The 14,612-nt window shown below is 40.8% G+C and overlaps 1 protein-coding gene across 1 annotated transcript; it reads right to left on the bottom strand.

Moving 5' to 3' along the window:
- Positions 1-352: 352 nt before the first annotated feature.
- Positions 353-11,110, bottom strand: atp8b4 (ATPase phospholipid transporting 8B4). The gene is made up of 27 exons (XM_070830094.1): positions 11,080-11,110; positions 9,279-9,337; positions 9,084-9,197; positions 8,875-8,973; positions 8,721-8,782; positions 8,540-8,612; positions 8,191-8,261; positions 7,912-7,991; positions 7,550-7,708; positions 7,351-7,439; positions 7,036-7,232; positions 6,669-6,877; positions 6,363-6,406; positions 6,108-6,273; positions 5,822-6,010; positions 5,388-5,503; positions 4,958-5,122; positions 4,761-4,872; positions 4,570-4,675; positions 4,224-4,365; positions 3,611-3,794; positions 2,511-2,734; positions 2,330-2,413; positions 1,606-1,851; positions 1,379-1,517; positions 1,164-1,294; positions 353-830 (listed from the first exon to the last, which is right to left on the bottom strand). The coding sequence occupies exons 1-27, from the start codon at positions 11,108-11,110 to the stop codon at positions 522-524; spliced, it is 3,600 nt and encodes a 1,199-aa protein (XP_070686195.1). The 3' UTR covers positions 353-521.
- Positions 11,111-14,612: the final 3,502 nt, after the last annotated feature.

The following is a 14,612-nucleotide window of genomic DNA, read 5'->3' as shown; positions in this document are numbered from 1 at the left end:
GCACCCGAAGGCTCATATTGAGGTCCTGAAATGTACTAACCTTTCTTTATTAATCAGAAAAGGACACGCCTTTAAAATATCATGGCATAAATGCACCGACAACTTGAGGATCAAATTGGATCAGTTCACTCAGGACGACAAATATTTCTTTAACTTTGGCAACTCATGCATAATATAGTCCTACATATACCTGTTGTTGCCAAGCTCACTTTGCACATTAAACACATGTCTTGCATGATAAAGATTCAAAAGTTGCCCACTATTTGTTTTCAATGGCTGTCTTTTTTTTAGGGGGGAAGGAGGGATCCTCAGATAATCATGTTTTGATTGGCCTTTAACCTTCAACCTGCATGGTTCACACTAATAAAAAATGAGGTACGTCTGTGTTGTTAGATTTGAGCATAAATTCACCCAAATGAAGAACACTCACACCTTGTGCTTGGTCTGTTGGATCCGTGCATCTGGTATCCTACAGTTTGTGCAGTATCTGTCAGCAGAGGTCCAGTTCTGTCTGTGTGCTGTCACTTCGGAGTCTGTATTGCTCTGTTGCTGCTTTCTGGTGCTCCTGTGCTTTCAACAGATGTGCAAGAGACTTCGTTCTTTCTCTTCAACATGTTTTCTATCCAGGTGGAGCTGTGTGGTGTTCTTCCAGGGGAGCGAGCATAAGACACTGTGCCCACCCTCATGTTTTTACCGGAGGTTATCAGCTCTCCGTAACCCTGTTGGTGGGAGAAGGCGTAGGCAGAGCGGCGGGAGCTCGTCCTGCGTACCCGCCTCAAGTTCTGCTCCTGAGGTCCTTCCCTCTTCCTGGACTGTTGTAGATGACGAACCTGTCAAAAAACAGCAGCAGTGGAGACTCTTTACTTAAGTAAAAGCACCAATCCCACAAGGTAAGACTACTCCATTACAAGTAAGAAAAATCTACTTAAAGTATCAAAAGTGAAATGCATCATTCTGCAAAAAGTAGCCCCTTTGACTGATATATCATCATATAAAATTGTACAATATAAAAATATTTAATTGTATTATATAAAATCTAAAAGTAAAGCTGCAAAGCAAATGTAGTGTAGTGAAAATTATATTTCCTCCTGAAATGTAGTTGAGTAACTATAAAATAGCATAAAATGCACTATTGCTTACTTATGTATCAGAACTTACTGTACCTTATCTGTAAGAGTTGGGAAGAGGTCTACTCTCAGGAAGCTGACCACTAGGCCGGGCACAACACAAACCACAGTGGTGAGCAGAATGACCAACCACACAGTCTTCTCTGACAGGCAGTTACGTGCCGTACCTGAGGACACACAAATCTGAATTTATTCATACTCAATTTCCATGCATCAGTAACATTTCTTCACAGGCATCCAACTGAACTTACCAATGAATGGAAAATTACTTGGAAAGATGCCAAATATGCCATCACTCTGCATTGCAAATAATATGGCGAAGTACACTGCCAGACTCCCCCATACAAAGAGATGATTGACAGCTGTCCAGTAGTGTTTGTCAAATCCAATCTAGGAACAGATACACGCATTACAAACACAAGTTTATTATTATTAATCTCGCTAATCAACAGGGCTGTTGGTCTGTTTATACCCTTACCTGAACACTTACGACAATGACCAAGGATGTTGCAATGGTGACAGCAAGCGTTTGTTGGTCGGAAAAGTGGGAGCCGTCCTCTTTCACCATGACAGAAAAGGCTCCATAGGGAATGAAGAAGAGCAGGAATGACGTGCCAATCCCCTGCAGCATGCACAGGAAAAACTTTCGTTTGTTGAAGAGAAGGTTTTGCTGGCCGGGTTTGTACAAGCTCGGGTAGCGAAGGCTGTTCCGGTCACTGACATCCTTCGGGAAACAGAGATATTATCAGTGTTAAGTGATATGTTAGGTATTATTATATATAATGGTAGGGATAGGGTGAAATATTGAGGGAAGCGCTTGATGGTAGTTGTATGGCAGAGGATAAATTCAGTATGATAGGTGACCAATATATAATATCCTATTATGACATGGGTTAATATTGCTTTGTAGTAACTAAGATATTTAAGAATCTTTGGGAAGTTTATTAATCATGACACAGGAAAAGAGGTCTATAGTAATAAGATATTCACCTGTATGACTTGACAGTATCTTGAAAAGAAAAACAAAAAGGAAAGTATAAGATGGCTCAGGAGGTTGCCATTGGAGACTGTTGGAAAAATAAATGGACTTTATTCCAAATTTTGAAATGAAGAGTTTAAAAAAAAAAAAAGAAAAAAGATTTAGGTCATTTGATATTATCTGTGTAAGTCTGTGCATTATTACCAGTATTTAATAGTATTACCTGATCAAAAAGTCCCATCGCCAGGACTGGTAGAGACGTATAGACTATATTGAAGAGGGTAATGAACCACTGGTCATACACAGTCTGTGGACAGAGGACAGTTACATTAATTCAACATGAAAGGAGAAACATTTAAAAAATATACAGGCCATACAGTCGGCATATGGTACCATTTTCTTACCTGAGCTGAGAAACCACAGAAGAAACCGTACCAGAAGTGTACCAGCGTGAAGCCAAAGTTCTTGTAGAAGAAGTAGCACAGGAAATTACACATGCGGAAGTAAGACCAGCGTCCATGCACCAGCAAGAGGCGCTGCAGGTACCGAAACTGAGCGAAGGAATAATCGGACGCCAGAACCGCCTGCATCCCCTCCTGACCGCTGATGCCAACACCAATGTGAGCAGCTGAGGAAGAAACACACGTTGTGGATCACTGTTTAACTATCATTTAAGTATCATCGAAACATATGAAATATCTACCATATTAAAGGAACAGCCTGCGATTCAAATGTCACCTTATAATTGGTTGATTTTACTTATTACTTGCAGAGGAAGGCCAGGTTCAGCTTCAGAAGATAATAATAATAATAATAATAATAATAATGAAAAATAGGCAGAGACCTGCCGACTGCAATAGAATATTAGTTTCAGAGGGAAGAAACACTGGCTTCTTTCTACTGTGTGACAGTTATTGACCACAAGAGTCTCTGCAGAAAGCTTTAATGAAGGATTCAGCGTCTTGCTAAAGAACACAACAGCAGAGCCCGAAGACACAGCAAATTCAGCTCAACTTACTGCTGCACTGCTGCATGTAGCCCCAGTCTCTCGTGTATCATCATTACATTGGAGTCACAGAGCTAAGCATCCACTAATCTATGAAAACCCAGAAGGTTGGTTAACAACGCTTAAAGTCCTGGCCATATTTATCTTCTACCCTTCTAACCTTCTGGGTGAACGTTTAGTTTTACCTGTATTTCCTAATCCTCTTTTTGTAAAACACAAGAAAAATATTAATGATATTTTGTACAAAAACATCCATATATGCGAGTATAACTGAAAATAACATTTGATTGATTTTGGTTCACATATAATTGCATAATGACATTTCCAGCTACCACATTTGTTTTGATTGGGAATAAGAGGAAAAAGAGTTACAACTTGAGGAACTAATGTGACGGTAATACATGAGAGGTGTCCTTCATGCTCTTGTTCCCGAACAGGCTGTTTGAGTGTGTCATGCTCTTGGGTCTATGAGTAAGAGCGATCGATCCTGAGACCTACTCTTGATCATGCTGACATCATTGGCTCCGTCTCCAATGGCCAGAGTGACGGCCCTCTTGTGCCTCTTCACCAGCTCCACCACCTGGGCCTTCTGCATTGGAGTGACCCGGCAGCAGATGACTGTTTTACACAAACAGGCCAGGTCGAGCAAGACGTGCTCCAGCTGCGGCTCCAGAGCGTGAGCCTTCAGGGAGAACACATACATCACACCTGTTAAACCTATCATTACCATCCTATAACCTCAACCCCCTGCAGGGGCAACACCAAGCAACAGCTCGATGTAACAATTCCACTGAGCTGTTGTGCATCACGCGCACTGCTTAAGGCACAGCCAGGGAGCAGCTCCTCTGTGAGGAAATGGATGTTAATGAAAACCTGTAATAGAGCCGAGGGCCCTAAGCAGCACAGCAGCTCTCTGCTGCTCATTACACTCGGCACAGTCAGCAGCAGAGCACAGAGATGCCAGACTCAGCGGACAGCAACACAACCACTGATAAGCAAAATAAAACCTGCAGGCATCAGAGCCAAAATAGAAACAAACAAAAACGGAGGATATGCTTGTCATTCCACAAAAGGAAGATTCTGTAAATCGTATCACATTTGAGGATCTTACCAAGCTGTGTCCATTGATCACTAAGGCATACTCTGCAATAATGGTCTCTTCAAACACAGAGTCATCTGCAAACATATCCATCTTCTCAACATCTCCTGCACTGCTAACTCGACTCAGGCCGAGAATATGCTCTTTAGCGCTCCTGCAGAGAGAAAAAAGCCAGTGAACATACCGTTTCAGTATGTTTATAAGAGCTTTATTACACTTGAACTAAGTGGCAGAGGTTTTTTTTTTTGGTCAGCTGGATAAAATAGTACTTATACACCAAGGTATTCGGTTGCAGTTGTTGCGAGGATATCAACCTGTTGTGTGAGAGGAGGTGAAGGAGCAATGGACAGTGTGTCACCTGAGCTGCTGCTGCACCTCCAGCAGTGTGTGGCCAGAGATAACAAACACCTCATTCATGTCGTCTCGCAGCATGTTGCAGGAGTAGCCGATGTTCATCGCTGTCTCTGAAATGTTTTACATGGTTCAAATCTCTGTAGTTTTTCACATAAAAGGTATCAGTCTTAAGACAATTTAGGCGAAATACACTACCTAGTTTGTCTCCTGTGAGGACCCAGATCTTGATGTCAGCTAGATTAAGACAGACGATAGTTTCCGGGACTCCTTCCTGTAGTTTGTCTTCGATTGCGGTGGCTCCTAGAAGCTTCAACCCGGACGACAGTCAGTTTGCAGAGGCTAAGTGAGCTTGATCGCTTATGGTAATGTAAACAAGCGAATGTCAATGTTACCTTCAAGCCCTGCTCGATCTCCTCGTAGAGAACATCCAGCTGATCCTCACGGTTCTCAATTACAGTGCTGGCGAACAGAAGCTTCTTCATCCAAACCTCAAAATAATCCTCATCCAGATCTTTGTAGGCCAGAGCTAATGTTCGAAGCCCTTCTCCAGCAAATTCCTGCCGAGAGAATTGTTGACAACAGATGTAGTGTGCAAAACAATAGGGCTTGTGATGAATCATTTGTGTGAGAAGCATTCACTGCTGTAACAAAGGACATTGTTCAGTAGAGACACTAATATTATCTAACTCCATCTATTTCTGTAATGTGGACAAAGCTATCAACACATTACCTGCAGCTCCACTTGCTGCAGGAGTCCTCAGTATTATATAAGCACATTAATGTTTTTGTCTTAGTCACTGAGTCCTATCGTATAACACTTACACTGAGGTGTTCTGAGGTAGTGTACATGCAGTCTTCACTGGATGGATCCAGACGGTCAAAGATAATAGTGTCAGCTCCTTTGGAATAGAGTTTAATCTGGCCCTGTGGATTTCTCACTATAAAGCACAACAAGAGAAAACAACATTACTTTTTTTAAATCTGATCCTTCTTGCATACATATATATGCTCATGGATTGCAGACTGCAAACACAAGCATCTACACAGAGACTGTTAACTTTATTCTGTTCTTTGTAAATAAAGATTTGGTACAAATTGCCAAAGCTATTGTCATTAAATGTCAAATGGGAAGTCAGTGGAGAAACAGACTTGCTGATTCTGATTAATTTGGTAAATATCTAAATTATGAATGCGCATGATCATGTTGAGTACTTGTAAGCTAAAAGGAGCATTGCTGTTATAAGCGAAGACCTAACCAATGACACTCATTCTCTTGCGCACGTTGTTGAAGTCCAGTATGGCCAGCAGCTGGTAGGTGACAGCTCGTCCCATCTCATAAAGCGTGATGGTCTCGGGGGTTCGGGCCCGGAAGACAAACCCAAAGTTTCGTGCAGCAGTGACCAGGGCTCCCTCATCAGGTGACTGGGCCTGGTACACCAAATTTCCTTCATGTTAACAGAAAACATCAATCAGAATCACTTAAATGTATTCACTTATTTCTGTTACCACTGATGTTACTTCTGGATCGTGTGTACAGTTTACCTTCACTTTTCTCCTCTGGCATGACAGTGTGGCATAAAGCCAGCAGTCTGAAGAACTCCTGCACTGCAGGATCCTCCAGTTTAATGGCTTCAACCAGGCTGCCATCGTAAAATTTAAACTTTCTGTCACATAGAGGGTTGAAGGAAAAGTCCACACAGGCGGTTTTCTGAAGACACACAGACCACCAGCATAGTTAATATGTTATTATCAGTATTATCAGTAGTGAATAAGTCATGCTGTTTTGGCCTTACTTACTTCTGTAATTTCCACCTTCTGGTCGAATTCATTATAGACATTTCCTGAGAGGGAAAAAAAGTAAAGTAATAACTTAAATATCATGCCAAACATTACAAAAATATAGTTCTACCAAATGATAATAATAATAATGGACTATTGGACTATTTCTACTAGTCATCCGTGGGAGTGGGGGAAGCTATGCTCAGGTAAGTAAGCTAACACAATTTTTTAGAACTAAATTTTACTAAGAGGCTGATTTTAGAACAGTAATATAATGTATTATTGCTAAGTTTTAGCAAGTTACATTTCAAAAATGCTCCATACCATACATCTGTCCATTGATGGAGCACTTGCTGAAGACCATGATGTTCTGGGTGAGGGTGCCAGTCTTGTCGGAGAAGATAAACTCCACCTGTCCCAGCTCCTCGTTCAGGGTGGTGGTACGGGCTTCCGCTGCAGTGTCCGTCTGACTGTAGTACATCTTCCTGTCCCAGTTGATGAAGTAACTGTGACCGAGCCGCAGGACCTCCACACTGAAGTACGGTGTTGCAAACGTCATTAATTTAGGAAATCAACTCGCACAGCTAAGAAATAACAGGATATAGATGAACACCAACAATATAAATGTAAACTGTATCTATGTATTTCATTTCGGAGATAAACTCAATATGTTTCATGTTTTTGTCTTTACCTGACATACAGTGAGATGGGCACAACAGTGTTGAGGATGATGATGTAAGACCAGAAGGTGAGGAAGCCAGAGAAAACAGCACTGCTCTGAATCTCATCCCACGGCAAAAATACCTGGAAGTTTCTGCCAATCCGACTCTCCCAGATAGTGTTTCCAATGGCCAAAATAACCCCCATACAAATGAGGAAGGCAAAGATCTGAAATACAGATCATCGTTCCAGGACTATTATTTCATCAGTTTATCTTTTATAAAAATGTCTTTCAAAATAATAATATGAAGCATACTATGTTAGTAACTGTATGAAATCAGCTTACCCACAAAACCAAAGTGTTCATCAGCTTGTCAATACTTGTCCTTTTAAAAGTCGTCCGTCCGCAGTTCTGCATCAGTTTGGTTTGCAGCCCTGTTGGAGGGAAACAGACATGAGTGTTAAAAAAAGCACCAACAACAAGGGGGTTTGTGAGCAGCTCAGAGAAACGGATTTTATGGATGCAGAGAACAAAAATATCGTACCAGCAAAGATGACCATTCCAAAGCACCACTCAGTGTTTCGGAGCACACAACCTCTCAGTAGCATTTTTTCATTATCCAGAGGGTATTTATTATCTCTCCAGTGTAAGGTTCCTATAAATTTATCCAGCTTGTTGTTTGGTGGCTCACAAATTACCTCTCCTGAGGAACAAAGCACAGGCAGTCTTACCAACATCAGTCATCACTGCAGGAGAAAATTCATAGAGCTGCATTCACACAGCAAAATACACACAATCTGAAGGGTGTAACGGGTCAGTAAGTCCATGTACAAAAGGCCTGAGGTGTCCACCAGTGATGTGTTACGCAAATGTTGGAATGAACAAATATGTCAAGCATCAACTCACCATCAAAGTCCATTAGTTTTGTAACATCTCCCAAATGTGAGGTGACATTCAAAGCCTGACGAACTTTCAGATTCGTCTCTCTGTTTGGGGAAAAATATTTTTTTTTTAAAAATTGATCTTCTCTAGTGACAGAGAAATTTAGAAAATTTTGTTAAGAAAACACACACGTTCACTTTAAATTTCCGCAAAAACTATCTACGAAAATAATTCTTCCTCACACACATGATTTTTTTTTTAGATTTCTTCAGTTTTACTTTACACAACTAGAGCAGCACTTACCCATCTAACTCTGCAGTCTCAATATAGCACAGTCCATAGGGCTCACTACTACAGAGAAGGAGGATGTCTGCCTGCGTGTAAAACCAATATGAAACACTCAGTGGTGAGAAAAAGCGATAAATCAATCTCTGCACCTTTGAACCTGCAAGAGCACTCAACAGCCTCTGAATCTCCCACAAGAAATCTTTAATTGTTGCCCTTCCCTGACTTTTTCACTCTTATGTGAACGTGAAAGACAGAATTGAACACCATCAAACAAACTCTGCGACAAAATGATAAAGGAAGTCAACTCTAAGTGAATCAGCATCCAGTTTACAGAACACCTCATAATGTCACAAAGCTTACTCACAGCAACAAACTGGTTATTCTCTAGTTTGATGATATCTCCCACTCGAACGTTCATCCATTTCTCATTCTGCAACCTTGGAAATCAAAAGTCATAATTGACAATAAACATACAGTACATAATCACTTTGCAGCAGTTGAACAAAGCATCTAAAAGAAAACGACAGAGGAAAGTGATGAAGTACCTTCCCCTGATGAGAACCTGTGACTGGCGGTTGTTGACTTGCTGGTCGCTCTTATGTCGGAACTAAAATGTACAAAAGGGGTGACAATTTTTTAGGGTGGGAGATAAAAGAGGAACATCCAGGAGAGCTGCAATAAGTGGACAGGTGAACTTACATAGTCATCGGTGGCATCTTTGACAGCCGTGATGACCAGCACCAACACCAAAGGCACAATGGTCGTGAACCAGGACAGGGAGGAGATCTCTGGAATTAACTATGAGAAAAGATAAGCAGGTTAGCTCTCTCAGTTTCTACCCTCCCCTGCCAAAAACAAAAACGAATCCACAAAAGCAATGACATGCCCGTAGACACACTTTCTCCTACCTGCAGTATCAACAGCACTAAGAAGTAAGCATTGGCCACCCTCTGCAACTGCTCAAACAGGTTGATGGGCAGGAAGGTGAAGATGTTGTACTTGGAGGTTTTGATGCGATTGTCCTGAAGAGACAAACATTTAGAAATTCATCAGATGATACACAGTGAGAAACCTAAGATCATTTTAGGTGTCATTCTACTTACAGCATAGCAGAACTTGTCATTGTAGTCCCGAGCATTGGCTTTCACATGGCGTTCCTTCTCTGCGTCCAGAGAGCACACGGTCAAGTTAATAGATTCAGACATATTATCTAAATAATATTCAGACTTAGTTACTTTTCTGTTTTTCCAATCATTCATTGATTTTTCTTCAGCAGACTTACTTTTGTACTCCCCTCATTCACTTCTGCAACTTGCCGTTAAACGTCACCCAATAACTGCAAGTCCATGAACTTAAAACTGACTAATACACAGCTCCCTCTCTCTCTCATCACTTCTCTAATAAACCCCATATGCTGATTAGTGAACACACCAGACCTCGACCCCACTTAATTTCACACTATTATTATCTCATTAGTATTGTACCTTTCTTTGCACCACTGGCATAAAGCAGCTTTTCTTTATTCCACTGAAGTAGAAAGTACTGTCAACCATACGTAGCAGCTCTGCTATTGAAGTATACTGTCATGTGTTGAAGTCAGAGGCTATCTATTACTTGTTACCTTTTACTTTCACACTGTCTCATTCACCACACCATATCTTATATATGGGATATCAATGCACATAAATCCACTATGGCATCCAGATATGGTGGATTCACCCACTAAAAGGGAGTAAATAGCATCGCTTCAGGTGAGTCTGCTTCATGAGTGTGGACTCAATCCGTCTGATCTGCCCTTTTTACCCAAGAACTGAAGACTTCATCCTCAATTACAATGTTGGCAGTCATCTAACGGCTCTGACAACTATATGATGCATCAAAGTTCATTATCATGCTCAGTCAAGCTTTTTAAAAAGTCTCAACGGGACATGTACTATCTCACGAACAACAAAATAAATACGAGTCACCAGCAAGATGATGAAACCATTTATCAAAGCACTGTAGACCTTCAACACAGACCAACGCCTGAAGGAGCTGCTGTTTCCAAACGAGGTTAAATTATTGTTGAATTATGGATAACTCGTGCACAAAGCTGCAACAGGATAGTCCAACGTCCTGCTATCAGTTACAATGGTAGTTAATTATTCAGAGAGGGTTTTGTTGTTCAAAGGCTTTGGTCTGCTTAAACATTTAATTAGAGGACATGTCAATGCGATATTTTTCTAACACGGCACAAAGCTTTCTCTTATTTCTGGAGGAACCTCTTGAGTATGTCTGCAAGTCCGAGCAGCTTTCAGTGAAACGATTCATGAACACAACTACATAATTGAGACCATATTCCTCCTGAGTCAAACGTCGATACAAGGAGCTTTTACATGATCAGTTTCAGCAGCTATACAGAAAATGTTTCCCTAAAGGACAAAGGCACAGCAAATGTACCTTTAGTTTCATCTCAGTTCTTTTCAGGATATTCATTGTTGAGGTATTTAAACACTCCTGAACCCTATTCAAAATCATGGAAACATGTGAGTTTGTCCTTGCAAGGTAAAAGGTCGCCTCACTCTGTGCGTGAGGCAGATACTGATTACAAATGACAAACACATGTACACCACACACACAAAAAACACACATGATGTCCAGAGAGAGAGAAGCTAGTGTATACTGTTTCATTTGAACTCTTTAAACCCATCCAATGCACCAGGACAGGATGAGGGGTTACAACTGCCTGGAAGTCTCAGATACCTTAACAGGGTATGTCTCTAGCTTTAGAACGGCAATGCAGCGATTTCAATTTTAGCTGTTTTCTTCATTTTGCAAACCTCAAACCTATAGCCAGTTACCCTCCACACCAAAGATTATTTCCTGTTGTTACATAGTTTTAGATCTAGAAAAAAAAAGTCTTACCAATGTGAGTATTTCTCCTCCAGAATGCCATCTTCTCCTGGGACCTCCCAACGGTTTCCCTGAATGACGGGAAGAAATCAGAGGTGTAATGTAAATAATACGTACATTTACTCAGGTACTTAAATATAATTAAGTTTACTTCATTATTTCGATTTCAGTTTATGTTTCTTCTCCACAACAGTTCAGACAGAAATTACATACAAAATGTATGTTGAGCCTACAAAATTTAATACATTATTATTCAATATATCCAACTAAACTGGTAAAATTAGCTCTGTAACAATAAAATGCTACTTACACATGAATGAATCGTGATCCAATAATATAATATATAATAATGTAACACTCACAGGAGCCATTTCTCTTCTTCTGAATACTTTTAATTTGGATTTTTTTTAAAAGTATGTGCTTGCTAATAACACTTTAGTGACATTTTCAACACAGAAGTAATTGTAATGGAGTATTCTTATATTGCTACTTGTACTGGAGTAAAAAAAATCTCAATACTTCCTCCACCACTGAAAAAAGCATTAACTGTGTACAGTGAAAAGTGTGGAGCTGAGCATGCTGCTGAGGGACAGTATTGCAGTGCAGGGACTGAATGTGGAGGATGGAGTCAGTGTGTGCAGTGCATGTGCAGTGGTGTTACATCTGAGGCTGCAAACAGAGCAAAGTGGTGTCCTGTTTCTTTTCTGTTCAGACAAGCAACTTTAATTACACTGTTGGTGTGAGCAGCAGCAGGTACAATCCCCAGTGAACTGTGTCTCCTTAGCAAAAGATCCCAGGTGAGCAATACAGAGCTGGGAGTGTAGCCACACAGCGAGATGGATAGTTTTAAAAGAATCACAGTATATGTGGGGTTGCTCTTAACAATCGGTGGTTTCTTACCTTGCACAAGTTTGTCACAGGCGCAGACTTGTGTTGTCTCCATGTATCCTGTCATTCGGTTTATTTCAAGCACCACATTCCGCAGATTTATGCGCAGTCCATGCTGTCATCCCCCTCCTGTCACCAGACACGGATGGGTGAATGGAAATGAGGAGTTGAAATCCTGCTCAGCTGTGGCGAGTGAAGACGAGGAAGACTGCAGACGGAGTGGGCTGTGAAAATGATGAAGGCAGCAGGCGATGACGGGGAATCTCGCTAGTCTGAGAAAATCTGTGGAGAAAACAGAGTGGGGCTGAACTAAGTGATGATCACTCACTGAGAGCGACGACATGAGGCTGAGGCTTGAGTGTGTGTGTGTGTGTGTGTGAGAGAGAGAGAGGGTGTGAACAGTTTGTGCTGCAACGAGCGTCTCTCTCTCTCTCTCTCTCTCTCTCTCTCTATTGTTTCCTAGCTCAGGTGTATTATAGCTGCTTTACTTTAAAAGGTTGCTATATCGCCCCCCTAAGGATTTGCAATACATATTTCAAGGATTCAAGGATTTCGTGTGAAGATGCCACAGCAGTCATCTTCACATCACCTCTCCAGTTCTCTTCCAAAGTGGACTAGTGCTTCCTCTGACTGAGTTAAATTATTAGAAAACCTGAGGATGTTTATTTGTTTACCAGTGTCTTTTCACATATCTTTTTTCCCATTTCTTCTGGGCTTGTTTTTTTTTTATTTTTTATGTATTATATGTTTCTGTGTATGTGCATGGAGAACAGGTATAGACCAAGCTCTTTAATTGAGAGAGAGATTTCAAAAGCAAGGATTCATTCATTTCCTCGTGTTTTAAGAGAAGAGGGGTTACTGTTGATATACTGTTTACTGATGCTAAATATTGGGCTAAAAGTTATTATTTGATGTTCTCATTTCCAATCTCACTCAATATATCATCAGGGTAGAAAGTGTAATTATAGCACCCCCAGTCGGTGTCCTTTTAAAAGCCAGGGCTCACTGCAGAGATCAATTCATGCCTGTAAGCTCATCCAATTCTTTGTTGTCAGTATACAGTATTTCTATCAGTCAGCTGTGACACTGGCTGCTGCTGTTGGTAAATTTGTGTTGTAGCTTCAATCTGGAGGTGAAATAAAGCCCTAAACTAAAATAAAGGCAAAACAAACACACAAGCGGATGGAAGATGATTTATATTTCCTAAATGACTACTGAGATTATCACTACTAGTTTAGTCTAGTCATAACATCTGTTTGAACACTATGCCTTAAATGCTATTAATGGTTTTATCTACTATAATAAAGTACTTAACATTATGTTTGGACTGATAATGAGCACAAACACTTGGTTGCCAGTTTATCAGGTGGGCTACACCCAGAGTTTTTACTCACTTAATTGTTTTTGTCAGCCTGAGGCATGACTTTGACATGATTGTCTAATCACTATCAGATGTGATACTAGGGTGTGGCCTATATATCTGCGCCCTTTGACATAAAATTCATTGACAGTGAATCCCGTAGGTAAGATGGGGAAAAGGACACAGGTCAGTACATACACCACAACTCTGTCAGCGCTGTTGGAGTCAAGTCATGCTGGTTCATTGTGGGAGATGATAAAGAGACGTCATCTACAGTCACAACCCTCGGGCACAGTCTCATTACATTTCAGACAGATAAGAAGGAGGTTTGTGAATCGTGTCAGTTCGTACTGATCTGTTTTGTCAGTGTCACACACTTTTCTTATTACATTTTTCAGGCCAAGTGAATGACCTTCCATTTATTTCTTTAATGGATTGGCCTGGATAGACGCCGGATTCTGTGGGTAGGAAATGAGTTTTTCATAAAGAACCAGGCTCCTTTCATATTTATACTAGGCAATATGTCGCTGTAAACACTGAACTGAACTGTCATCTGGCTCCTTGTCCAATAGGTTTCTCATTTTTATAGCTGTGACATGACTACAGTAAACCAGATAACAATGTGTGCAAGGTAGAACTGACTCCTGCCCTGGGTTTATTTGTGATGGTCAAACATTCAGTTCTCTGTCCAAGGGGAATGCCATTAATTTCTCTTTGACCACAGAGGTCTCTCTAATCTGAGTTATTCTTCCTGCTCAAGACAGAACTAGTGGTTCTTCCCTGTGTAATTAATACACCGATGTGCAGAAGGTGGGGCTCAGCATGTAGGGAATATAAACCACCAGATGCTGATGTCATTATAAAGGAATTAAACTGCTCCAAAGGACAGGACATGACTGCTTATTCTGCATGGCGCAGCAGCTGCTTCTCTAATAATGTTGCACAAGTCAACACCTGGTTTTTGCCATGCAGATGTATCTATACATAATTATTAGGTCTAAATCGGGATGTTAAAAAAAGGACACAACCCAAACATCAGAACCTGTAAATCCACTTTAATTTGCAATGTAACAATGATGAAAATATATTTCACTGTAGCTCATGCAAAGTTTTCTGGATATTGACTCACTATGGTTTGCTCTGATCTAAAACCAGCCACTTACAAACTTTTACCTCATGAGAAAGAGAGAGAGTTCTCTTACGCCACCATTTCAGTGATAAGGAAGTGTACAGGAAACTGGTAAGTCATAAACGTACAGCAGCTGATACAAACACAGAAGACACACCATCTTACAGT

The sequence above is a fragment of the Pempheris klunzingeri genome, chromosome 5, assembly GCF_042242105.1.
Source record: "Pempheris klunzingeri isolate RE-2024b chromosome 5, fPemKlu1.hap1, whole genome shotgun sequence".
NCBI lineage: Eukaryota > Metazoa > Chordata > Actinopteri > Acropomatiformes > Pempheridae > Pempheris > Pempheris klunzingeri.
The sequence above is the reverse complement of the archived record's forward strand: the minus strand, read 5'-3'. Positions and strand labels throughout refer to the sequence as shown.

Bases quoted from the DNA above. Each gene is read 5' to 3' on its own strand.
- atp8b4 (XM_070830094.1), bottom strand. From the start codon at position 11,110: ATGGCATTCTGGAGGAGAAATACTCACATTG. The intron at 2,414-2,510 runs GTAAGAAAATGG...CTCTGTCCACAG, and splicing joins TCTGTGGTTTCTCAGCTCAG to ACTGTGTATGACCAGTGGTT. The intron at 1,295-1,378 runs GTAAGTTCAGTT...GTGTGTCCTCAG, and splicing joins AAGTAATTTTCCATTCATTG to GTACGGCACGTAACTGCCTG.